Source organism: Enhydra lutris, unplaced genomic scaffold, assembly GCF_002288905.1.
Source record: "Enhydra lutris kenyoni isolate GAN:26980312 unplaced genomic scaffold, ASM228890v2 scaffoldscaffold1, whole genome shotgun sequence".
Lineage (NCBI taxonomy): Eukaryota > Metazoa > Chordata > Mammalia > Carnivora > Mustelidae > Enhydra > Enhydra lutris.
In genome coordinates, this window is record NW_019154085.1 from 95,943,818 (window position 1) to 95,971,758 (window position 27,941).

General features: G+C 37.8%; 1 protein-coding gene across 3 annotated transcripts in view; it reads left to right on the forward strand.

The window, feature by feature from the left end:
* The window catches only part of LOC111141001 (zinc finger RANBP2-type containing 3), a 321,399-nt gene that overhangs the window by 271,068 nt on the left and 22,390 nt on the right, over positions 1-27,941 (forward strand). For all 3 annotated transcript variants that reach the window (XM_022493314.1, XM_022493323.1, XM_022493331.1), the window contains exon 13: positions 25,585-25,972. In XM_022493314.1, the coding sequence (XP_022349022.1) occupies positions 25,585-25,972 (388 nt within the window). The remainder of the gene's footprint in view (positions 1-25,584; positions 25,973-27,941) is intronic.

Here is a 27,941-nt window from a genome sequence, read left to right on the forward strand (position 1 = left end):
CTGATAGCTAGTGATGATGAACATTTTTTCATGTGTCTGATAGCCATTTGTATGTCTTCATTGGAGAAGTGTCTGTTCATATCTTCTGCCCATTTTTTGATATGATTATCTGTTTTGTGTATGTTGAGTTTGAGAAGTTCTTTATAGATCCTGGATATCAACCTTTTGTCTGTACTGTCATTTTTATTTTCTTTTTATGCAAGTCCCTACATTGTTCTGAGTGCTTTCTAGCTTTTCAACAAACAATTTGAGATTGACCTTGTATTTTCTTTGCCCCAGTCCTGGAGCTGGATATTTCTTTAACGAGTCCTGATTCATTTAACTGGGGAATGATACTTAGCAATCAGGATTTTTTTTTTTTTAATTCCTCTGGATATCATCACTTCTGAGCTATTTTCAGTGTATAGAGCGATTTATACACATATACACATTTTTGCATGGATAGGTTAATATGTATTTGTATGTATATGTGCATTTTTAGTTCATATGTTCACTCTAATACTCCAGTTCAAATCCAACACCACCAGGTTCTTTTTCATCTTCGCCATATATCTATGCAGACATAAGTATTTATGTTTCCCTTATCCAACAAGCAAGAACTCTTGTTCCTGACTTCATCATCGTATTTGCTCAGTGGCTCTGTCCTTCCATACATGCAAAGTACTTTTAAAATAACTACACTAATAGCATACTTTACACCTACTAGATTGGCAACAATGAAAATACTTGACATGCCAAAAATGTCAGCAACATTTCATATGCCAACTCTCATATACTGCTAGGTAGGCGTATAAGTTGTCATAATTCCTTTGAAGAGCAATTAGACAATATCTGGTAAAGTTGGAAATGCCCTCCAACCAAACTATTCCATTTCTAGTAATATATTTTTACCCGTGGGTATAAGGATACATGTACAAGGATGTTTATTGAATCTGTTTTTGGAATGCCAAAGAGTGGAAACAACCAAAATATTCATCAGTAGGTGAATGACTACTTAAAATTGTCTTAAGAAGGGAGCCTAGGGGGGCACCTGGGTGGCTCAGTGGGTTAAGCCCCTGCCTTCGGCTCAGGTCATGATCTCAAGGGTCTTGGGATCGAGCCCCGCATCGGGCTCTCTGCTCAGCAGGGAGCCTGCTTCCTCCTCTCTCTCTGCCTGCCTCTCTGTCTGCTTGTGATCTCTGTCTGTCAAATAAATAAATAAAATCTTTAAAAAAAAAAAAAAAAAAAAAGAAGGGAGCCTAGGGGGCTCGGTTGGTTAAGCATCTGCCTTCAACTCAGGTCATGATTCTGGAGTCCTGGGATCAAGCCTCACAATCAGGCTCCCTGTTCAGTGAGGAGCCTGCTTCTCCCTCTCCCTCTCCCTCTCCCTCTCCCCTCTGCTCATGCTTGCGCTCTCACTCAAATAAATAACTAAAATCTTAAAAACTAAAAAAAATTTTTAAATATTCTTAAGATACCATTTAGAAGTTAACATGAATGAATTAGATTTATATATTTTAACACGACCAGATTTTGAAAGCATAATGTTATTTTTATTTTATTTTATTTTTTTTTTTTTAAGATTTTATTTATTTATTTGACAGAGAGATCACAAGCAGGCAGAGAGGCAGGCAGAGAGAGGAGGAAGCAGGCTCCCCTAGAGAGCAGAGAGCCTGATGCGGGGCTTGATCCCAGGACTCTGAGATCATGACCTGAGCCGAAGGCAGCGGCTTAACCCACTGAGCCACCCAGGTGCCCCGCATAATGTTATTTTTAAAATGCACAGTACACAAACATACACACACAAATAATATTAGGTATTTATATATGTATATTTAATCAAATATATAAACCTAGATTGGAAAATCACATATACTTGTAATATTGATTTTATCTGGAAGGAGGAGAATGGTTCTGGGGAAGAGTAAAAAATGTAATGGCAACTTCAACAGAAATATTTTATTTTAAAAAAGAATAGGAAGTAAACCTTACAATATTAGTATTTGTAAATCTTGAATGGTGGTATGTCTCTGTATAATACCAAATACTATCAAAGTCCATATATAACCGAATAAGAAATTGTACATTAGAAAAGCTTAGTCATTCAGAATGTCTGGGTTTTTTCCTAATCCTTTTGGTGCAATGTGGTGTGAAAGTTAGGGGGAGTTTAAAAATTTTTTTTAAATTTAAGTATAGTTGACACACAGTGTTACATGTGTACAAAATACAGTCTTAGGTATACAAAACAGTGATTTGAAAAGTTTATGTATTATGCTATGTTCTCCACAAGTGTAGCTACTAGATGTCCCCAGGCATTTCTATTATAGTATCATTGACTATTCTTTATGCTGTGCCTTTTATTCTTGTGACTTATTCATTCCGTATGGGGAGTTTAGTTTTAATTTTTTAAAGAATTGATTATATATTATAGAAATAAAAGTAAAGTCTGGAAAGTTTAATTCCATAGGAAGAAACAATGTTTTTTATGTGAAATCTTAATAAATTTTTTTCTGTATCTTATTTAGAGCTAGTACTTTTTTTTTTTTTTAAGGATACTAGAATGTTTTCTGTCAAATACTGCTTAAAAAAGAGAGAGGGATTAGTTCTAAGACTTTTTTCTTTTGTTTAAAAACAACTTTCCTTTTGGTAGTGTTTCTATGTTTTGGTCTATTGAAAAAATCAATAGGTATTTAAAATCCTAGATATTTTAAAAATACATAACTAAAATTATAATTTGTAGCTGTTCTCTAAAATTTCCAAACTATTGAATTACGTTTAAGGGTTCATTTTTAAGATAGTATTAAGAATTTGAACTATATCTTCCCACAAATATACATGTTTATTGTTTTTAAGTGTATCTGAAGAAAAACATGTATCTATGTACAAAGTTTTTTTTTAAAAACCCACCCAGTTACCTTTCTTTCATGAGTCAAATGTTTTTCTTTCACACTTTAGTATTACCTTGCACAGATTTTTCAATGCATGTCATTTTTTTAACAGCAAATATTTTAAAAAATTTTTTACTGTGGTAAAGTTGGTATATAACATTGTTTCAGGTATACAACATAATAGTTCAATTTTTGTATACACTACAAAATGATTTCCACAGTAAGTCTCATTACCCACAGTCACCATACAATTAACCTCCCTTACCCTTTTCAGCCATGCCCCAACTCCCTTCCCCTCTAACAACCACCAATGTGTTCTCTGTGTCTATGAACTTGGTTTAGTTTAGTTTGATTTGGTTTTTTAGACTCCACACATAAGTGAAATCGTATGGTATTTGTCTTTCTTTGTCCAAATTATTTCACTTAGCATAATACCCTCAAGGTCCATTCATGTTGCAAATGGCAAGAGTTCCTTTTTTATAGCTGAATAGTAGTCAGTGAATATATATAGACAATACATTTTCCTTATACATTCATTCATCAGTGACTACTTGGGTTGCTTCCATATCTTGGCTATTGTAAATAATGTTGCAATGAATATAGGGGTGCATGTATCTTCTCAAATTAGTGTTTTTGTTTCTTTGGATAAATGCCCAGAAGTGGAATAGTTGAATCATATGGTAGTTCTATTTTTAGTGTTTTTAGTACTCAACATACTGTTTTCCATAGTGGCTCCACCAATTTACATTCCCATCAGCATACACATTGTTCCCTTTTTCCACATCCTCACCAACACTTACTTTTTCTTATCTTTTTTATAATAGCCATTTAACTGGTGTGAGATGATATCTCATTGTGATTTTGATTTGTATTTGCCTGATAATTAGTGATACTGAACATTTTGTTATGTGCCTCTTGGCCATCTATATGTCTTCTTTTTTTTTTTTTTTTAATTCATCTGTATGTCTTTGGAAAAATACCTTTAAATTTTCTGCCCATTTTTAAATTGTGTTCTTTGTTTTTCTGCTATTGATTGAGTTCTTTATATATTTTTTCAATTAACCCTTATCAGATATATGATTTACAGATATATTCTCCTATTTAGTAGGTTGCCTTTTCATTTTTTTTTTAAGATTATATTTTTATTTATTTGACAAACACAGCTAGAGAGGGAGCACAAGCAGGGGGAGTGGAAGAGGGGGAAGCAGGCTCCTCACTGAGCAGGGACCCCAAGGCAGGGCTCGATCCCAGGACGCTGGGATCATGACCTGAGTGGAAGGCAGATGCTTAATGACTGAGCCACCCAGATGCCCCTGCCTTTTCATTTTGTTGATGGTTTCCTTCACTGTGTAAAAGCTTTTCAGTTTGATGTAGTCCCACTTACTTATTTTTGCTTTTGTTGCCTTTGCTTCACGGTCAGATCCAAAAATTTAACTCCATGACCAATGTCAAGGAGCTTACTGCTTATGTTTTCTTATACTTTTATGGTTTCAGGCCTTATATTCAAGTCTTAATCAATTTCAAGTTAATATTTATGTATAGTATAAGACAGTAATCTAGTTTCATTCTTTCATATGTGATTGTACAGTTTTCCTAATACCATTTATTGAAGATACTGTTCTCTCCCCACAGTATGGACTTAGCTTCTTTGTCATAAATTAGTTGACTGTAGATATGTGGGTTTTTATCTGTGCTCTCTCAATGGATCACATCCATTGATCTATGTGTCTCTTTTTATGCCAACACCATGACTGTCTTGATTACTATAACTTTATACTATAGTTTGAAATTAGGGTGCCTGTTACCTCCACCCTATTACCTCCACCTTTATTCTTCTATCTCAAGATTGCTCTAGTTATTTGAGGTCTTTTGTGGTTCCACACAAATTTTAGGATTATTTGTTCTGGTTCTGTGAAAAATGCCAGTGGGATTTGATATGGATGTATTAAACATCTAGACTGTATTTTTATGAGCACAGAATATATTCCAATTTATTTGTGTCTTCTTCAGTTTCTTTCATCGGTATCTTATTAGTTTTCAGTGTACAGGCCTTTTCCTGTCTATGGATAAATTAATTAATAGGTATTTTATTCTTTTGATGCAATTGTAAATGGGATTTCTTTTCTTATTTTCTCTTTCTGATAGTTCATTAGTAATGGACAGAAATGCAGTGTTTATGTATATTAATTTCATATTCTCCTACTTCACTGAATTCACTTATTAGTTCTAACCATTTTTTTGATAGAGTCTAGGGGTTTTACATGTGTAAAATCATGTCATCTACAAATAGTGACAATTTTACTTCTTCCTTTGTGACTTAAATGACTTATTTCTTTTTTTTGTCTGATGGTTGCAGCTGGGAATTATAATTCTATGTTGACTAAAAGTGGTGAGAGTGGGCATTCTTGTCTTGTCCCCACTCTGAAGAGGAAGAACTTTTTCAACTTTTCCCCATTGAGTATGATGCTGGTTGTGGGTTTGTCATATGTGGCCTTTATTATATTGAGGTATTTTCCCTTTGTTGAGAGATTTTATCATAAATGAATATTAGATTTTGTTAATGTAGTATAATTATTAATTTGTGGATATTGAACCATTCCCGCATCCCTGGAATAATTCCCACTTGATCATCATGTATCTTCCTTTTTATGTATTACTGAATTCTTTTTGCTAATATCTTAATGAGGATTTTTGCATCTATGTTCTTTGGGGATATTAGCCTGTTGTTTTCTTTTTCTGTGGTGTACTTGTCTGGTTTTAGTATCAGGGTAATGCTGGCCACTTAAAATGAATTTAGGAGCATTTTCTTCTCTTTAGTTTTTGGAAGAGTTTGACGAGTATGTTTTTAAATCTTCTTGAGTGTTTGGTAGAATTCACCAGTGAAGCCATCTCTTCCTAGACTTTGTTTGTTGGGAATTTTGTAATTTCTGATTCAGTCACTGCATTATTAGTCATCTGTCTACTCACATTTTCTATTTCTTCATGGCTCATTCTTAGAAGATTGTATGTTTCTAGGAATTTATCTACTTCTTACAGGTTGTACAAATTGTTGGCCTATAATTATTCGTTATAGTCTCATATGATCATTTGTATTTCTCTGGTAACAGTTGTGGCTCCTCCTCTTTCATTTTTTATTTCATTTGAGCCCTTCTTTTCTTGAGTCTAGCTAGAGGTTTGTCCATTTTTTTTTAAAGATTTTATTTATTTATTTGAGAGAGAGAGAGAGAGCATGCAAGTGGCATGAGGGGCAGAGGGAGAAGCAGGCTCCCCAGTGACCAAGGAGTCCAATGCAAGACTCAATCCCTGGGATCATGACCTGAACTGAAGGCAGACACTTCACCAACTGAGCCACCCAGGCACCCCAAGATTTATCAATTTTGTATACCTTTTCACTAAAACAACTCTTGGTTTCATTGATCTTTTCTGTTGTTGTTTGTTTGTTTTTTTAAGTCTCTATTTCATTTATTTCACTTTGATCTTTATTATTTCCTTCCTTTTAATATTATTTCCTTCCTTCCTTTGGGCTTTGTTTGTTCTTTTTCTAGTTCCCTTAGGTGTTCCTTTAGACTGAGATTTTTCTTGTTTCTTTTGGTAGTCCTGTATTGCTTGAATTTTCCTCTTAGCACCTCCTATCCTGCATTCTATAGATTTTGTTTTATTTATAGATATATTGACATAAAGATGTGTCATATTTCTCTTTTCATTGTCTCATGGTACATTTTTATTTCCTCTTTGATTTCTTCATTGGCCCTTGGTTGTTGAGTAACATGTTGTTTGATATCCACCAATTTATGATTTTTCCAGTTTCCTATTTGTATTATATTTCTGGTTTCATACCATTCTGATTGGAAAAGATGTTTGGTATGATTTCAGTCTTCTTAAATTCATTGAAATCTATTTTGTAGCCTAACGTGATATGTCCCGGAAAATGCTTCATGTGTACTTGAGAAGAATGTATTCTACTGCCTTTGGATGGAATGTTCTGTCTATATCTTTAAAGATCATTTGATCTTGGGTGCCTGAGTGGCTCAGTCAGTTAAGCATCCAACTCTTGATTTCCGCACAGGTTATGATCTCATGGTTGCAGGATCAAGTGCCACGTGGCGCTCTGTGCTGGAGCCTGCTTGAGATTCTCTCTCCCTCTCCCTCTGCCCACTGCCCTCCTTGTGCTCTCTCCCATTCTCTCTGTGTCTCAAGAAAAAAATTAAAAAAAAAGGACCATTTGATCTAGTGTGTCATTTAAGACCAATGTTCTCATATTGCTCTCCTGTCCAGATAATCTATCCAGTTGTATAAGTATGGCATTAAAATTTCCTACGATTATCATATTGCTGTCAATTTCTTCCTTTAGGTTTTGAATATTGGCTTTATATATTATGGTCCTCCCTTGTTGGGTACATAAATATTCACAAATGTCATATCATCTTATAGGATTGACCTCTTTATTATTATGTAGTATCTTTCTTTTTCTTATATGACAGTCTTTGTTTTTTGTTGTTGTTTTTTTTAATTTTTTTTAAGATTTTATTTATTTATTTGACAGAGAGAGATCACAAGTAGATGGAGAGGCAGGCAGAGAGAGAGAGAGAGACAGGGAAGCAGGCTTCCCGCTGAGCAGAGAGCCCGATGCAGGACTAGATCCGAGGACCCCGAGATCATGACCTGAGCTGAAGGCAGCGGCTTAACCCACTGAGCCACCCAAGCGCCCCGACAGTCTTTGTTTTAAAGTCTATTTTGTCTGATATCAGTGTGGCTATACCAGCATTCTTTTAGTTTCCATATCTGTGGAATATATTTTTCTAATCCTTCACTTCCAGTCATTTGTGTCCTTAGATCTGCAGTGAATCTCTTATTGGCAACATATAGATGGGTCTTGTTTTTTCAACCATTCAGGTATTCTGTCTTTTGACTGGAGGATATCGTCCACTTATTTATAGTAATTATTGTTAGGTATGCACTTATTGCCATTTTGCTAATTCTTTTCGGACTTTTATCAAAGTTCCTCTCTTTTCCTTTCTTCTTTTGCTCCCTTCTCTTGCAGTTTGATGACTTTCTTTAATGTTGTGTTTAGATTCCTTTCTTATTATCTTTTGTATACCACTATAGGTTTTCATTTTGTTATTACCATGGGTTTACATATAATGGCCAATATATATGGCAGTCTGTTTTAAGTTGATAGCAGCTTAAGTCTGAATGCATTCTAAAAAGTCTACATTTTGGGGTGCCTGGGTGGCTCAGTGGGTTAAGCCTCTGCCTTCGGCTCAGGTCATGGTCTCGGGGTCCTGGGATCGAGCCCCGCATTGGGCTCTCTGCTCAGCAGGGAACCTGCTTCCCTTCCTCTCTCTCTCTCTCTCTCTGCCTGCCTCTCTGCCTACTTGTGATCTCTGTCTGTCAAATAAATAAATAAAATCTTTAAAAAAAAAGTTTAAAAAATAAAAAATAAAAAGTCTACATTTTTCGTGCACCCTCACCCCTATATGATGTTTATATCTTTCTTTGTTGTGTATCCCATAACTAATTGTCATAGTTAGAGTTGCTTTTACTGTTTTTGTCTTTTAACTTTCATACTAGCTTTATAAGGGGTTAATTTAATAAGGGATTACATATATTTGCCTCTCCAGTGATATTTTTACTTCATATGTTTTGTTGTTATTGTTGTTATTGTTGTTACTAGTTAATGCCTTTTCAGCTTAAGGAAGTCCCTCTAACATTTCTTGTAAACCCGTTCAGTGGTGCTTAATGCCCTTAGCTTTTGCTTTTCTGAAAAACTCTTTATTTCTCCTTCAGTTCTGACTAATAACCTATTAGGTAGAGTATTCTTGGTTGGAAGTGTTGTCCTTTCTGGACTTTGAATATATTGTGCCACTCCTTTCTGGCCTGTAAATCTTCACCTGAAAAGTCAGCTGATAGTCTGATGGGGGTTCCCTTGTATGTAATAAGTGTTCTCTTGATGTTTTTTTGTGTAAGAGACAGGGAAGGACAGATGGAGAGGGAGAGCAAGAAAAGCAGGTTCCACGTGGGGCTCAATCTCACAACCCTGAGACCGTGACTTGTGCTGAAATCAATAGTCAGACACTTAAACACCTGAGCCACCCAGGCCTCATGCTGCTTTTTGAGATTTTCTCTTCATCATTGACTTTTGACATTTTAATTATAATGTGTCTTGGTGTGTATTTCTTTGAATTCATCTTACTTGGAATTCTCTGTGCTCCTGGAAATGGATGCCTATTTCCTCTCTCATGTTAGGGAAGTTTCTGGCTATAATTTCTTCAGAAAAGTTTTCTGCCCCTTTCTCTCTTCTTTTTGTGGGACTCCTATAATGCACACATTCCCCTTGAGTCCCTTAGGCTATCTTCACTTTTTAAAATTTCTTTTTCATTATTGCTCCTTCCTTTGAGTGAGCTCCACTTCCCTGGTTTAGGTCACTCTTCTGTTCTTCTGCATCATCTAGTCTGCTGTTGAACCCCTTTCATGCATTTTCAGTTCAGTTTTTTTTTTTTTTTTCAGTTATTGTATTCATCTTTCTGTGACTTCTGTTTGATACTTTCTTCTGTTTTCTATATCTTTGTTGAAATTCCCTCTCTGCTCATCCATTCTTCTCCCAAGTTTGGTAAACATCTTTATGACCATTATTTTGAACTTCTTATCAAGTAAATTACTTATATCCATTTCATTAAGATTTTTTTCTGAGGTTTTATCTTGTTCTTTCATTTGGCACATCTTCCTATCAGTCTTGAAGGACTTTCCTTGTGTAGGTGATGAACCTTATTGTTCAGTCTTGCCCTAGTGCTTTGCCATTGTCTAAGCAGCCTGAATTATTCTTGATGAGTCCCACTTTGGATGGTGTGCCAAGCCCTGTAAGCATTTGAAAGGGAGAGACCTCAGTCAGCAGCTCATTTCAAGCTGAGCAGAAACCAGACCCTGACAGCTGATTTTTTAAAGTTTGCAAATATATTCGGTCCTATGGGATGGTACTCATAACCCCTGGGGGTGTGCCCTGGTGGCATTTGCACACTAGGGTTACCAGCAAGTAGTAGTGAGGCCAGGGAAGAGTAGAGCTGGTGTCTCGCAGCCTACATTCCCAGAGAATTCCTCTGTTGCCTCTAGCTGTGTGGTAAATCTGTAGTCTGTCCCTCAGGCTGACCCTCTAGGGCATGTAACAAAGCCTTTTTCATAGGAAGACTGGGCTTGGCTTCAGTGTTCTTTATGAGCTGTGCCCTGGTGTTAATCATCTGCCAAGAACTGTCTCTCTGATTGTTTTAGTCTCTTGGGGCCCAGGAACGCAGGCCACCCTGGCCACCAAAGCCAGCTGTCATAGGGGTTTCCCCTATGTTGACTACACCTGCCTGCCAGCTTCAGCAGAGGTGTGGGAATCTTGTCAGCCATAGCGGGGGCAACAGGAGAGCACATCCGCTGGACTAGCCCACTGGTTACAGTAGCAGAGCAGGAATGTTCAGGGCTAGGGCAAGCCCACTGGCTTCAGGAAACTGCAGGGGACCCCAGGGCCAGGGCAGGGCAAGCTCACTGGTGCTAACAAGGGTGGGGGAGTACCAAAGAGGTGCCTGCCAGCATGACAAGGTGGAGAGAGCACTCAGAAATGACACTCACCAGTACCTCCTTCCCCAGCAGATGCTTGTCTCTAGCAGATGCTTAAAGAAAAGCTAACGAATCTCCTTTGCATAATCTTGGCACACTTTTCAAACTTCTGCTTTTTCCCTGGGTCCCGAGATGAGTGAATCTGCAGACCTTTAATCACCTATTGCCTTTTGGGTCTCCTGGATGTAAGCCTGTTGATTTTTAGAGCAAAACATTTTGAGGTTTATCTTTACAGTGTAAATCCCAAGGGTTGGTGTGTCTGATATGGGACACAAGCCTTGCTCCCCTGGGAGAAGCGCTAACCTGCTGATATCCCTCCCTCTGGCCAAGGTAGGGTTTTTGGAAAAACCATGTCTCTGCCTCTCCTACCCATCTCAATGTAGCCTTCATATCCTTTGTTGTAGATAAGCTCTTAGTTTTCTAGTCTTTTTAAGAGGAAATAAATCTATACGTAGCTACATATTTGTATACTTGGGAAGAGGTAAGTTCAGGATCTTTCTACTCTACCATCTTGAACCACTCTGGCCTCACTACATGTCTCTATGCATACATGGTTTTCTGCAAATTGGAGTTCTGTAATGTAGAGACCATTTGTTTTGATTCGGTTTTGCTTTGTTTATATTTGGTTGGATCCCGGCCAGGATGTGAAATGTTTTGTTTTTTTGTTTGTTTGTTTGTTTGTTTTTTTAAAAGATTTTATTTATTTATTTGACAGAGAGAGATCACAAGTAGACAGAGAGGCAGGCAGAGAGAGGGAGGGAAGCAGGCTCCCTGCCAAGCAGAGAGCCCGACGCGGGACTCGATCCCAGGACCCTGAGATCATGACCTGAGCCGAAGGCAGCGGCTTAACCCACTGAGCCACCCAGGCGCCCCTGAAATGTGTTTTAAATGAGTTTAGGTGTGCATGCTACTTACCACTTTGTCTTTATACCCTCCAGCTTCATGCATTTTAGGAAATACTCCATTTCTTGAAAGGTCCCAAGATATTTAGTCTGATGAACATATTTTTCTTATGAATTTTGCCAAAATTTTAGCATTTCCAATGGGACTATTTCTATTTATACTAATTTCTTTCTGATCCTTTTTTAAAGCTTCTTTTTAAAAATAAAATTTCTTACATTTAACATTTTTTGAATATTTCCAATTTTCTCAATCTTTGCCAAATTTGCCCATTGTCATCAAAAGCTTATTTATCTGAAAAGTTTATAGCAGTTCTAATTGGATGGTTTTTAACAGTTTGTGAATATTTCTGGAGTGTTAGCATTTTTAGAGATGTTCATTTTCTACCTGTCCCAGTGCCCTGTGACTGTGTTGGAGGTTTGAGCTGCATATGGAAGAGGGACCTTCCATTGCAGGGAGAAACAAAGTTGTATGTTAGTACGTGACTCAGCCTGGCCCATCAGCCCTGGTGAATGGGAGACTGAGAGACTCAAAGAGAAGGAGACCAAGGAGCAGAGAATGAGTTTGAAGGGCAAAGAAAGGATAAACTCAGGGCTGGGAGAGAGTCAGGAGGCCCCAACTCCCAAGCTCCCCAATCTTCTTAACCTGGCAAATCTATCATGTTCAAAATGCTGTGAACTCTATAAATGAGTTTTAGAAAACCAATAAATTTGGTCAGTTTGGCAAGTTGGTCTTCAGGGAATTGGCTTCAGGTCATTTGTCTTTTAGCATATGGACTTTTGGAAAATTGATTTTCTGTGAATTGAACTAGAGCCTAATATTAATATGATTATGTGTTTGGGGGACAAAAAGCCCTGTGATTGCGAAGAACAGGAGGGGAAGAATGAGAGCAATGTTCCTGGACAAAGTCTTTATCTTAGTTTTGGTATCTCTTTCCATCTCTCTCACCTGATATTCATTGCCTTTCAGAATGGCATTATCCGTATCTCCTTCCTCTCTTAATCAGAATTCTCTTTCTGTCATATAATTCAGCTAACTATTGGGATTTAAAAAAAAAATGGTAGCAGGGCTGGTACTGTACCAGTATATATGGGTCTAAGTGTCCTGGTTGTTGCAATATTCAGGATTTTGGTAATGTTCGGTAAATAGCCACTTCTTCCGTCACTTCATTGTACTCTCTCACCTCAACAGGGACTTCTGTCCATGCGTGTGATCTGGCATAGCATGGGGGCCTCTGGACTCTGCCTCAGTGCAATACTGGTTAATGCTCCTGCTTTAACTGTTGGGAAATAGTTGACTAATATCCTACGTGGAATTAATCCCCACAACTGAATGAGTAACAATTCTTTTCCCATCCTAAATACATTTACATTTTTTAAAGAAATTATCAATCAAAATGTAACTCAAATTGAAGTCCAACTCATTGAAAACATCCCACCACCATGAGGAAAGATGGCTCTGTACAGCCCAGTTAACTGTCCCTTAAGTAACCAGTACTGTCTGAGAGTCTGTCACCAGCGTCACTGCCTCAAATGCAGTCCTGTTTCTCAGGCTTCTTCCCTTTTTTCCTACCTCTCGTATACATGACATCTAAGTACTGTTTTGGTTTTGAGGTGTTTTGATTTTCCTACAGTGGCTTATGTTGAGTGATAAGGTTGGTCATTTATAGGTGAAAGGAGAGAAAGATGTGGAGTTTATTATTCTGTATTGTCATTTCCAAGTGATTAAAGGCTGTTTCTGAATAAAATACACTGAATAGAGTAGTCTAATAGGAAGCCTTCCCACTCTCTCTGATATTCATTTATACTCCATCATCTGAGGGATATCCCTTTCTTGAGCAATAGCTGTGGGAATTGGGCCCTTCCCTTAACCTTTACGGAGCCCTTTCTCTCTTGCAGCCTTTAATGGATAAACAGTAACATCATTACCCAGCCATTTGAGTCCCTAGGTCACTGGATGACATCTGAGGTCCCTTTCATCTATTTTATATACACTATAAAGTATCCAAGGAGAAAATTAGTGCATCAGTGATTCATAATGATCAGTGAGCAAAAGAAGGAACTCTAATTTAGTATGGCAACAAATCCAACTCCTGCCTAGGGCAGGTCTCTCTGCTTGGTTTCTCTTCTTCAAGTCTCAGTAAGCCAGAGCTGCTTCCATTTTGTTACTTCAAACAGTAGTTCTCTTTCCATTTTGGAACAGATCTCCAGATCCCAATTCAGTCTCTGATTTTGAGATCTGTGTTTTACCTTACCAGTTGTTTTCATTTTGTGGGCTCATAGTTCAATATCTCACAATTTTACTCTCCTCATTAGACTCTAACTGGTTGCCTACCTTTCTTACCCTGCCTTAGTACTTGCATCTTTGACCTGACTCATACCACTGCTTTTCTCTAGCATAATCATCCCATCCTCAAGTCTCCCGGTCTGCTGTCCTCAAAGCCTCAAACATCCTTTACCCAAAGCAGATTTGTATTTTTTTTTTTTTAATTTGTATTTTAAACACTCACACTTGCATTAAAAATGTGTAGGATGGTTGCTGGTCTGCTGCAAAAAATACTGTGTATAGTTGGGAAGGAAAGCTCTTTAGTACAACTATGAAACTTTAAAATATGCCTTCAAAATTTAAAAACAAACCTTGCATTTTTTATTAAATACCAACATTGTATGAAATGTTTGTCTTGTGGGCTAAGGAGGGCAATAAGAAATTATCTCATGCAAATGAAAAATAACCTTGTTTTCCACATTGTGTCTAGTTGGTAAAAATGGTAATAACAAAACAAAGTTGACCATAGGAGCTGTGGCATTCATAAAGTCTAAATTTTTCTTACCCAAAATCTTTTGTTTTTGAATATGTGAATATACAGCTTTCTTGACGCTAACACATCTCAAATTAGAATATTTATATATCTATATTTTAGAATTCAAACCACTCTGTAAACATTATAAGAGGGTAACCTCATTGTTATGGACAGAGACATATAAATTTCTCTGTCATGGCTTATATCACATAGTGCTATTATTAGGCATTTGTCTTTATTCGTCTTCATCACGTCACTTCACTCAGTAATAATAATTCACTCCGTAGTAATAATTAACGTGTATTGAGTGGCTATTCCATGCAGCCACTGTGCTAAACCCTTAAAACACATAATTTTACTTAACCTTCATAGCTACCAAGAGGCAGATACTACAACCATGCCCCCCTAAAACTCAGAAAGGTTAAATGATCTGCCCAAGTTCATGCAGCCAATAAGTGGCAGAGCTGGGGTTAAACTCAGGCCTTTTTTTCCCTCCCAGGCTGCCTTCATGACCTTGCCAGACTAAACCAGATGCATGAGAGTTAGCACAATGAGGAACCTTAGTTATTTGTGGAATGAATAGAACATTGAAACACTTCAATTTGATTTAGTTAGTGTTTATGTGATGTGTATTATGTAGAGGGCATTTAAAGATCATTCATTGGGGTTCCTGGGTGGCTCAGTGGGTTAAGCCTCTGCCTTTGGCTCAGGTCATGATCACCAGGTCCTGGGATCCATCCCCGCATCAGGCTCTCTGCTCAGCGGGGAGCCTGCTTCCCCCACCTTCCCGCGCCTGCTGCTCTGCCTACTTGTGATCTCTCTTTTTGTCAAATAAATAAAATCTTAAAAAGGAAAAATAAAGTAAAGATTATTTATTATATAAACATTTATTAAGGTTATATTAAAACCACAGTTAGATTCCACTTCACACCTACTAGGATGTCTAAAAGTAAAAAGATGGACAACATGTATTGGCAAAGATACAGCAAAATTGATACACTCATACATTGCTGGTAGGCATATAAAATGGTACAGCCATTTTGAAAAACAGTCTGGCGATTCCTTACAATGTTAAACATAGAATTACCATATGATCCTGCAGATTCAGTTTCAAGGGAATTCAAAATATATGTCCACATAAAAACTTGTGCATGAATGTCACAGTCCAAACATCCATCAGTTGATGAATGGATAAATCAGATGTGGTATATTCACATGACAAAATATTATCTAGCCATAAAAAGGAATGAAGTTCTGATACATGCTACAATATAGAGGAATCCTGAAATCCTTATGCTAAGTTAAAGAAGCCAGACACGAAAGGCCACATATTGTCTGGTTCCATTTATAAGAATTAGCTAAAATGGGCAAATCCATAAAGAAATAAAGTACAATTGTGGCTGTAAGAGGCTGGGAGGAGGGAGAGATAGGGAGTGACTGCTTAATTGGTATGGGATTTCTTTTCAAGGGTGATGAAAATGTTTTATAATTAAATAGTGGTGATGGTTGCATAATTCTGAATACACTAGAAGTCACTGAATCAGATACTTTAAAAGAGTGAATTTTATGGTACATAAACAGATATCTCAATAAAGCAACTAATTTTAAAAGACTATGTGCTAGTTGCAAAGATATAGAAAACTGCTAACATTCCTTTGGAACTTACTCTTTAATTGGGAGAGATGACTATAATTAAATCATTTTAATGAGATATAATGCATGTCAAAATAGAGATATGTAAACCAGGCTGTGGGATCACAGAACAGAATAAATAAACTACATAGGCTTATGAGAAAGTTTCCCTTTAGAAACACCCGAGCTGGATTATGAAGGATGAGTTCAGAAGGAGTGGGTCCTAGTTCAGCCAGCCCTCAGGAACACTAAAAGCATTTCTCAAAGCACAGTGATAAGATCAGTTATCACTTGTTCTGAAAATGGGAATTTCACGTGAATGTATGAGCATAGGGCACGTAAGACGCAGTTCAAACGGGAAGAACCCCAAAACTTTGGCCCCAATCAGATGGAGAGGAGGCCACACGTGTAATGCCAAGAAGTTGGATTTATCCTGAAAATAATGTAGTATCATCAGAGGCTTTTAAGCAGATGAATGACATGATCAGATTTCTGTTTTCAAAAGATGATCCTAGTAGCAGTGTGGGAAATGAATCGGAGGGAGAAGGGACAGAGGTCCTTGGAGGCAGTGGTATTTGGGGAAGGGATTATGTCTGCCATCCCTCCCATCTCATTTTAAACTATAGTAAAGAGATACTCTGTCTCCACTCTGTCTCAGGGCTTTCTCCCCTTATCCCTGAGGATATGATTTTTCAGAGCCTGAGCACTTGGCTGGACCACAGCTGAGGGCTAATGTGTTACTGAGCTCCCCAGAGGCATACCTGTCCTGCACTTGTGTCTCCCTGGCAGGCCCTACAGTCAGCATTTGGGCTGAGAAGTAGGAAGTCCTATTATGGCCTTGGGTTTTAGCTGGTTTTTGTAATACACCTTTTACCAAAATTTTACTTGTAATATTTGACATGTACAGGTCTATTAGTAAAGTCAGTTTGTTTTTATTCTTAGGGCTATTACTGTATAGAAAGCTGCTTTTTCAAGGGATTCCCAGATGGAATTTGGGGCACTTAACGCCACCCTGAGCTCCTGACCGTGGTAGTGGTAATAGGAACAGAAAAATTCCAGACATTGAGGAGGTAGTATCAACATAGTAGGGCCTGGGAGGAATTCTGTCTAATAGTGGCCTGTGCAGGAGGAGGAGAGGGGAGATGCCATAACCAGAGGCATGTGAGTAGGTGACATTCCAGTCACATTCTTCCGAGTCACATTCTAGTCACCTGTGTATTATGCAGAGCTTTCCTATACATTCTTATTGACCTTATTAGAAGAGATGGCTCTTCCCAAAGACGTTTATTTGCTTTCACTACTTTTGATGTCATCTTTATTTTTTTTTAAGATTATACTTATTTGTCAGAAAGATCGAGCGAGCACAGGCAGGGGGAGAGTAGGCAGAGGGAGAAGCGAGCTCCCTGCTGGGCAGGGAGCCCAATGCAGAGCTTGATCCCAGGACCCTGGGATCATGACCTGAGCTGAAGGCAGACATCTAACTGACCGAGCCACCCAGGCATCCCTGATGTCATCTTTAAAAATAAATAATAACTTTTCTTTTAAATTCATTTTACTTAGATGATTAAGATGGTACTTTTGTCATTCTGTATCCTCTGGCTTGTTTACAAATGTTAGTGAAGGCTCTTTAGTTCCAGTTCCGAGCATCATTCATCTGCCGTTCACCCATTTGTATCACAGCAGTTTTGTTCACTTTTCTAAGAACTGGAGACAGATGACATGAGACAGTAATGATTCCTACCAGAGCTGCCCTTTGATCAAAGTCTACGAGACCCGACATCGGTGCTTTTGGTGGTGGTGTGTGCTGCGCAGGAACAGCACCAGGCTTTGAAGTGCTTTCTTGTTTTTCATGAGTTTTACAAGATTTCCTTTTCCTCTCCTTCAGTTCTAATAACTGACTTTTAATCCTGTCATCATGGCCAAGAAATTTGTCTCTAAAGAACAGTAATTTACCATGGTGCAAAACAGAGCAACTATATTAGGTCCCTGAACCTTACAGATAAAAACACACGTATTGCCACCTTAAGCATTTTGTAGTTTTTATTCCCTGCACTTCTCACTGAAAGCAGTATTTTTTCTTTTTTTTTCAAAAGCAATATTGAACAAAAGTCAGGAACACAATAACCGAGTGTCAGCTAAATAACTGAAGAAAGGAGTATCTTCTATTTTCCACATCTTACGACATGGGCATGTTGACTTAACTATATTTTTCCCAAAGCCTTGTGGTAAAAATTACTATAAGCTTAGATCATTCCTCCTACTTACAAACACCTACATTTAAGTTCTTTATTTATCACATATTAAAGGGGTCACTTAATATAGTTCTTTCTTTACAAGGATAGTCATGATGAGTTAGGATCTTTGTCAATAATTTGCTAGTAAATCTCTTCTAAATGCAAGAATGTAGCCATGAAAGAATAAAAAAAAACCTTTTTAGCTTAATTGTGCTATTTAAGGAACAAAGCTTTCCTAGGCCATAAAAAATATTTTGTCTTCCTGTGTTCCTGCTTATCTTTACCTCTGAAAAATGCTGATAACATTAATAAGGTCGGTAATTTTCCTAATATAGACCTGCCAGGACAGGATGGGTACTGAGTATTTAACTATCAGTGTGGCTATTGTAACCTGAGGATTCTGGTCTCTTCTGGTAAGACCAATAAAGCTTGCTCCTATAGGGGGTCTTGTTATTAATAAACCTAATATTTTTAGAAAATATGTTTTTTTAAGAAGCATTTTGTTTAGTTATTTCTTACTGCCTTTCTCGGGTGCTTTAATCAGTAGGCCCACATTTACTTTATAAAAGATTAATTTAAAAAGGACAAAACAAAAGGAATTAGAAGCATCTTACAGATATAGAAGTTTTGCATTCACTTTTAGTGTCTTTGTCTACAGATCTTGTTAAAGATCACTTCCTTCTTTCATTAATCAGACATAGCCCAGGAACCTGCTGGGGTCTCCATGAGGAGCTGATGGTCATATGTCCCTGTCTCAAAACATCAAGGATAGTGTGTATTGTTTCCAGCTGACCGGCGTGACGGTACAGCAGTGAGTCCTGTCAGCACAGCATTCTCTGCTCTAACTTGCTCCGCTCACGCCTCCTGCACTCGCCTCTGCTCACTCACCTCCTCAGTAGCTTTCTTCCCTCCAGCCAGCCGGGCACTCCCATGTCATTTCAGTTACCATGACGGACAGAGGAGCTGAGTGAGCCTGTTTTGTGCCTGCACAGAAGTTACTTTGTTTTGGTATTACTCCATTTTTTGAAAAATTACTATTTGAGAACAGCTAGAGGGATTCTCCTTAAGTGTTTAGGGAATTTCTTTCTTTGTTATCTCCTTAAAAAGAGTTAGTTCACTCCCCCTATGTACACTCACATAGGAACTTTCAATCTGTCTTACAGGCAGTGAAGGAAAGAAACGGAGCTCCTCAGACCACAGGCTCACGTTCAGCTAATTTATTTTAGTCCAGTGGCTCTTAACCTTTTTTGGTCCTTAATCCCTCTGAGACCATGGAGAGGGTAAAGCTCTCCAAAAATAGACATACGATACAGACACCATTTTATAGACCATCTCAGGAGTTTCTCAGGCCCACAGTTAATCAGGCCATCCTAGGTCTTGTGAGAGGCCCACGGTTCCCACGTTAAGAACACCTGAACTTCAGTAAACCTGCAGCCCTTCTCTGTTCCAGCCAACATGTGTGATTATCATGAGGTTGTGTCAGAGAGATTTTCCCACCTGTGTTTATCACTCCTAGCTGCCAAGTAGCAAAGAAACCGCATCAACTACCCTCCTGCCTGATTGCTCAGAGGCTACACTCAGAAAACATAACTGTTAACATAGATACGGCTTGTAACTGATTACCCCAGAGGAAGCCTTCATTTCTGTTGCCCCTTACCGCTTCTGGCAGCCTCATGGCCACAGTGCTAACTTCACTACCTATAGCCACATTCACCATTGTCCATTGTAGCCGTCATAACATTAACTAAAGTCATTGCTACTAATTAATCTTGCCCTCTCATTTTTCTAAAATTATACTCTGAGTGGATCCTTTGGTTCCCAAAATTATGTAAAATGATTCCCTTTACACCCACACACTCCTTTTCTGGGTTTTACGCACTCAAGTCTCAATTTATTATAACCCAAGAAGCTGAGGTTTCAAAATAACACCTATACTGCTTACTCCCGAGTATAAGTTAGCCCTCATAGCGGCAGAGGTAGCCATCAGTTTCTCATTACTGTCAATCATTGCTAACCTTTCTGTGACTTGCCTCTGGCACCTAACGAGAATTTCTCGCATGTTAATTTCTAAAATTAGTCATTACTTAAATAGTGAAAGATGTTCTTTTAAAAACAGCTTAATTAAATATCTTAATTAAAGAGATCAACTGTAAAAGCTGATACTTTAAGGCCCTGAGAATTCTTTTTTTTTTTTTTTTTTGAAAGATTTCTTAGGTTTTTGTTTTGTGTTGGGAGGGTTGCTTTTTTTATAAACAAATCTAAAAGTATTTTGTTTTGTTTTTTTTTGTGGGAAGATGGAGAGATTAAAATGTTTTTTTTTTTTTGTTTTTTTTTTTTTTAAGATTTTATTTATTTATTTGACAGACAGAGATCACAAGTAGGCAGAGAGGCAGTCAGAGAGAGAGGAAGGGAAGCAGGCTCCCTGCTGAGCAGAGAGCCCGATGCGGGACTCGATCCCAGGACCCTGAGATCATGACCTGAGCCGAAGGCAGCGGCTTAACCCACTGAGCCACCCAGGCGCCCGAGATTAAAATGTTTTTACAGAAATAAATTCCTTACCAGTTGAATGGGATAGAAGAGTCTGATACTATCTAAACATTACTTCATGTAAGTGACAGTGGCCTGTTATTATACATTTTATTCATTTTATTTTTTGTGTTTTCTGTTTCCTATTTTTTATATTTTATGTATTTATTTAAATGTTTTATTTGCTCTTTTTTAAATGGTGCCTGGCTGGCCTAGTCGGTGGAGCGGGCAACCCTTGATCGCAGGGCTGGGGGTTCCAGCCCCATGTCAGGTGTAGAGATTGCTTAGAAATAAAATCTTAAAAAAAATGTATTTCAACCTATGTCTAGGAAGAGAGCCAGTTGAGAGAGGGGGTAAGACAATAAATTGAAAAGAATCATATTAAGTCAAAGCCTCCTTAGGTAATGATAGAATCCTTAGCACCCTTCTCCTAATCAGCTCCCGGTTTACTGGTAGCCAGTACTGTACCCTTCAGGCAGGAAATTGAAGGACTCCTTTTCGGAGAACCAGACTGGACCACGAGAAGACTATGGAGACTGACAGGGTTTTCCTGGCAGTCACTGGTGATCTCAGTGAAGTCCCCCACATGAAACTTGCCATCACATTTTATTCTTAATGCTTATTAAGTCTCATTCTTTAATATGAATGGACAGTAAAGGCCTCCAGGCCTGGGGGAAAGCTTTTCACTTGAAAAGCAGAGACCAAAACAATCATGTAAGCCAAGAAAGAGATCAGAAGAAGCAGAGATAATCGAACAAACTGAGGAAGACTTTAAAAGGAAACCCCAAAACTATTACTAATGTCCATAGAGAAGTGAAAGAAAATACTGTGCCCATGAAACCAAAACAAGGAGAGGAAATTAGACAAGTGAAAGCTCTTAGAATTGAACCTGTCATATCAGAAAATAGTAATTCAGCAAGGCTGGGAAATAAGGTAATGAGGCACTCACAAAGAAAGAAGGACAAACAGCAATCAGAAAGTGTGAGAAAAGTTGAAGGAAATCAAATGATCAATCCAGAAGCTTTTGCCTAATAGGAATTCCACAAAGAGAAGACAGAAAAAACAGAGGAAGAAAACATAAGAAAATTTCCTAGAACTGAAGGACGTGGGTTTTTCTGTTTTAAAGTGCCCACCGAACACCTAATAAATGAGTGGAAAACCAAAACACATGCACACACCCAATAAAGCTACCACTCTCCTGATTTTCTCCCTTTCTTACTGTTGTTTTTGTGTATCTTTCCTTAGTATCTCTTCATTACACCCTTAATGCTGTTTCTGTGCTTTCTGTCTTTGACTTTGACCTTTTCTCACTACCTTCTCCCTTCATGTATCATGACATCAAGTCTGATATCTTTAACCAACGTCTCTATGTTAGTGGTTCCCAGATGTGTGAATCTAGTTGTTTCTTTCTCTTGAACTCCAGACCTGCTTCCTGGACTCTCTACCCTGGTACCCAGTAGTCCTCACAAGTGTGTAAAAGTGAACTTATTTCCTTACCTATTCTCTTTTTGTCTTTTCATGAGCCCAGTATTTTCCTGTATTCCCTATCACAGGAAAATACCATTTCTACAGTGTTGCAAGTCAGAAATATAGGAGTTTAAGTATCACCCTGAGCCCCTCCATTTTCCTGACCTCTTGTAGTCAATCAGTATGTTCTTTTATTTTTTTATGTTTTTATTTTTTATTAAGTTCAACCAGCCAATATATAGTAGTACATCATTAGTTTTTGATGTAGTGCTCAATGATTCATTAGTTGCATATAACACCCAGTATGTCTTTTTAGATCTTCGTGGTGATAAGCCCTGTGTGTCCCACATTCCCAGGAAATCCTTCTGTTCTTTCATTCACATGTATGCAGGGACAAGCAGGGTCATTGTGTGTTTGGGGAGGAAATCTATAGCATGAAAAAGGAGAACAAAAATAAGCTGATAGGGGCGCCTGGGTGGCTCGGTCGGTTGAGCGCTGCCTTCAGCTCAGGTCATGATCCCAGGGTCCTGGGATCGAGTCCCACATTGGGCTCCCTGTTCAGCAGAGAGCCTGCTTCTCCCTCTCCCTCTGCCTGCCTCTCTGCCTACTTGTGCTCTCTGTCTCTCTGTCAAATAAATAAATAAAATCTTTAAAAAAAAAGCTGATAGAAGAATTAACCCTAAAGATAACATTTTAAAAACTCAAAGTAGTAGCCTCACATTTAAGATGCTACTGCAAATATAAATAAAATCAGACTATGACAAAGGAACAAGAAACAAAAAAGGAAATTTTAGATGTTGAAAATATGGCTGTCAAAATAATTCTGTAGTCAGGGTTGTGAGATAAATTAGAGAAAAACTCTTAAGAATTTAGAGAGTAAAAAGACAAAAAGAAGGAAAATATGACAATAAGAGATAGGACATTATGTCTAGTTCAACATTCTGCTAACAGTAATTCCACAAAAAAAGAAAATAAAGAGGAAGAAGCTATCAAAGAATAGTGGAAATTTGCAAGAGCTAAAGCTACTGAGTGCCGTTCAAAATTAAGGTATCCTGGCTGCTGAGCAGAAGGCAGATAGATATAAATGACACAGATACAGAAATATAGATTATTGTGAAATTGTAGAGCACCAGGGATAAAGACAAGGTCTTAAAAGCCTCTAAAACAAAGGGAAAGTGCAACCTATGAGGGAACATCCTTGGCATCGTCCGGTGTTGGAAGAAGCAGAGCAATGTCTTTAAGGACTTGAAAAGAATTGCATGCCCAGCGAAACTACTAAGGGTTAGAAACAAAATCAGTTCATTTCCAGACATGCAAGGACTCAGAAGGTCATGCTTTAATTAGAAATAGCTGATGGTATTTGTTCATGTTTTCTGAACATTTGCTACTATTTTCAAAATCCTGAAAGCCCTCTTGGCCATCCTATTATATGGAATAGAACATTTTCTTTAAATATTTAACTATCTTTTCTGGTTTGTTACTTTTTTAAACACCAAACTCTGTTAGTCTGCTAATCTCTCTGCTTTTCTTCACCCTTTTCTTAGAATTTCCCTTGTGCCTTGTTTTAAAAATCTTGTCTCATGGTTAATAATCTCCTTCTTTATATTTTTATTTAAATTCTGTTACTTCCATAACTAAGATAACTTTTTATAATACATGAGGTTGTATAAATAGCAGCCACAGAAAACAGAAGCTGTACATTTTGGGGGGATGATTTTTTTCCTGTTATGTTTTAATTTTACCAATACGGATACAGCCTAAATCTTCCGGCTTTCCTCCCTTCGTTTTTTTTTTTTTTTTTTATTTAAAAATTTGTGATTATATTTATAAACATATAATCATAAAGCTTGCTGTTTTAACCATTGTTAAGTGTACAGTTCAGTTGTAATACTACTTAATATCACATTCACAGTGTTGTGCCATTGTCTCCACTATTTTCAAAACTTTCATCTCCTCGGACAGACTCTGTGACCATTTAGCAATAACTACCCATCTCCCTTTCCCTCAGCCCCTGGTAACCACTAATCCTTCTCTCTATGGATTTGCTATATCTTGCTTTATTATGCACCACTGCTAAGAAGTGCAGGTAAGATATGTTACATAAAGTATTTCTTTACAATATACTTTGCTATCATTATCTGTAGAGTCTGTCAGTGTTATCTATCGCTACATAACAAATTACCCCAAAATTTAGTGTCTTCACACAACAATATTCACATATTATTTCTTATGGTTTCTGTGGGTGAGGAATTCAACCAGGGTGTAACCAGGGTGTAATGGAGATGATGTGTCTCTGCTCCACAATGACTGGGGCCTTTGGTAGAAGACCCCAAGTCTGAGATCTGGAAACATCTCAAGGCTCATTCAGTGACGAGTCTGGCAGTTGATGCTGTCCTGTAACCTAGGGGCCTACCATGAGTTGTCAACTTAAACAACCACACATGGTTTGCTCTCTCTCTTAGGCTTCCCCACAACATGGTGGTGAGGCTCCAAAGGCAAACAACCCAAGACAAAAAGAGGAAGAGATTCAGAATGCCAGCAACCAAGTGAAAGCCATGTAATCTTCAGTGACCTAGCCTCAGGAGTCACACAGTGTCGTTTTCACTGCATTCTATTGATTGAGACAGTTAGAAAGATTCACCCAGGTTCAGAGGAGGGGAACACAGACCCCACCTCTAAATGTAGCGTGTCGGTGTCACATTGTGAGAAGAGCATGTCAAATAGGATAAGAACTGGTGTGACCATCTTTGGAAATGCAGTGTGTATCCACCATGGTACCCCTAACAGGAATTCTCTAAAATTGAGTCCTTATCTTCCTTCACTGCTAGCTAATCACTTGTGGAGATATGTATCCCACTTTCTCTAATAAGGAAGTTGAGATTCACATATTGAAAAGAAAACAAAAAACACGAGATAATGATGGAGATTTTCTTAGAAAAGGGAAATATATTTCTTGAAAGCAAGATAATTATTAAGATGTGTCTGTTAAAGAAGCAGCTCTAATTAATCGCTTTAATGCTATTTGAAAAAATGCTTCCTAGTCAAGAAAACATTTTAATATGAAAAACGTTGTTTATGAACACTGTATTTATAGTTTGGGCATGAAACCATTTTGGTAGGTTCTTGGAATATTTAAATATTTAAATACACAATTTTCCTTTCCCTGACATACCTCTAGAGCAGATAGTTGATGAAGTATAATTTTATTACATAAATTCTGTAGCCGCGTTACCTAACATCTCTAAAGCTTTAGTGTCCTCATGTAAAATACAGGAAGAAAACTAGTACCTGTCTCACAGAGATTAAATGAGTTAATCTATGTAAAGTGCTTGGCACACTGTAAGTGCTAAAAAAAAAAAAAAAAGACAGGAAGTATATAGATGTGTTAATGATATTCTGCATATATGTATATATGAAGAGTCATAGCATAATTGAATTCATTTCCAACAAGGTATTCAAAAGATAAAGGAATATGGTTACTGAAAATAGTTGGTTAATCTGTTTCATTTAGGAAAAACGTATTAGATGGCTTTTTAATTTGATAACTGTTTGTTTTTCCTAGTTTGAAAAAGAGAAGCAGCATGATATTCGATCATTCTTTTTACTAAAACCTAAAAAAAGACAGTTGGTGACCTCCTGCGATGAATCAGGAATATTCCAAGAGAAAAATACTGTCGTGCCAGCAGACCCTGGAGAAAGAGCCACAAGACATATCATTGATTATGAAAGCAATGTTGAACCTGAAGCTAAAAGATTGAAGTCGGTCACCACCAGTAACCACTGCAGTGCCCCAGAGGAGAAACCATCCTGGCCCAGACAAACCACGGCCCTAGCCCAGGCAGCCAGCCCACCCTTTCCTGGAAAGGGCTGGCAGTGTGGTTTCTGCACCTATATCAATAACTCGGTGTTACCTTATTGTGAAATGTGTGAGAACCCTCCAGGCAGAGCTGGTGAGTACATGGAGCGTGGCCCCTGGGAGGGGGCTGGCGTTATCATCTTCACATGGTCTGTGTTTTTAGAGGCAACTGCTGTTAGCACGGGTTAGTGGGACTCAACACTGACTTTAGCTGTTGAGCTAGAGTAAGAACTTTACATAGTGAAGACTGAATTTATCCCCCGGTGGAATGTGGAAAGCTCCCAGTTCTGTCAAGAATGTATATCCCTGAGCGTCTGTGACATGGCATTAATTTGGCACAAATGGACATTTCTCATTAATGCCAGCAGGATGTGAATTCAGCGGGCAGGAATAGAAGCTCTGTTGCTATGGCAGCAAATATGCCTTATAGTCACAGACCTGCTGTTTTTTTTTCTCCTGTAGATAATACTTGTTTTTAAAGAAATTATAGCTTATTTTTGTTTAAATAGCAAAATAATCCAGTGTAGCTTCTTTGCCTAGTAAAATAGACATTGTGTCCTGTTTCTTGCATGACAAATCATAAAAATTCCTCTGTAGGTCTTTGGAGAACCAAACTGGCATCTGTTTTCTGAGTTTATTCTTTTCCAAAACTTGCTATTTTAAAAGTAAAAATTATAAACATACCTCAGAGTATGTTTTTATAGCATGGTATTATTCTGATATTTTGTTTTTGAAATGATGATTAATACTGAGGTTGTCTTAAGAAAAAAGATCATTAGTATTTCTTTTGTTTCCAGTTTTAGAGACTATTTTCACGGCAACTCAGAAGGCCAAGTTGACAGTTTGGGAAGCTGGAAGAAATCACTTTATTTTATCATTTGTAATAATTGTACACATCTCCTTTCGTGTCGTTAGAGAAATGGCATTAACAGAGTCCGCTAAGATAAAGGCTCTGCTTGGGTTCCTTCCTGTCTTTCTTGTTCTCCTGTGTCTTAGTTTTAATCTGAAAGAAAATGTCATCAGTAGCTGAGTCTTTCCTCTTTCAATCCTGGGTTCCTACAAAAATGACAAGTCTGCCATCTGGGTGGTTATATTTGTAACGTGGACACCTGTTGTCTGTGAACGAAATTGGAACCACAAGCTTATCCCATATAATATCTCTCCGAATTTGCATTATCTCATTCAATTTCCGACTACTCCGGGTCATAAAAATAAAGTATCTCATGACTACAGGATAATGCCAGTTCACATAGAAGTATAAGTTGAGTGATTTAGCAATGAAAATCATAGTTTAATAGGATTTTATAGTTCTGATTTTTCTTTGTGATACCAAGAGCAACAGCAAAAATTTCTAGACCCCTGATTTAATGAGCAAACTCTCAAGCAACCTAAAGAAAAATGAAACTTTTTTTGTGACTTTGAAAGTCTGATTTAACAGAAATACATATATGTAATAGTGATACTACTGTATACAAAAGGTTATATTTATTAGGTTAATATTATTGGACTTGGCATAATGATTTCCAACCCTGATTTAGGATATACCCCCAAAAGTATTGAAAAGCAGAATTAATTCTAATTCATCCAAAATTTTTAATCAGTGTTTGCCATACAATACTTTGAGGAAACGGAATCCAGAAAACTAAAGGAGAAGGGCGCCTGGGTGGCTCAGTCAGTTAAGCGGCTGCCTTCGGCTCAGGTCATGATCCTAGGGTCCTGGGATCAAGCCCCTCATGGGGCTTTCTGCTCAGCAGGGAGTCTCCTTCTCCTTCTTCCTCTGTTTGCCACTCCCCATGCCCGTGTGCTCACGCGCGCTCTCTCTCTCTCTCAAATAAATAAATAAAATCTTTAAAAACAAAAAAAAAGGAGCAATATTAGGAAATTACACTCCTATAAAGTTTTCTAATACAGTCTCCAGGACGTTTAGTACATTCGGTACAATTTGGTATAGTATATATTGAACACTAATATTTGTCAATAGGTAACCCTTACCTTGTGCTTTGTTTTTTTTGTTGTTGTTTGGTTTTGTTTTTGTTTTAAGTAATCTCTGTGCCCAACATGGG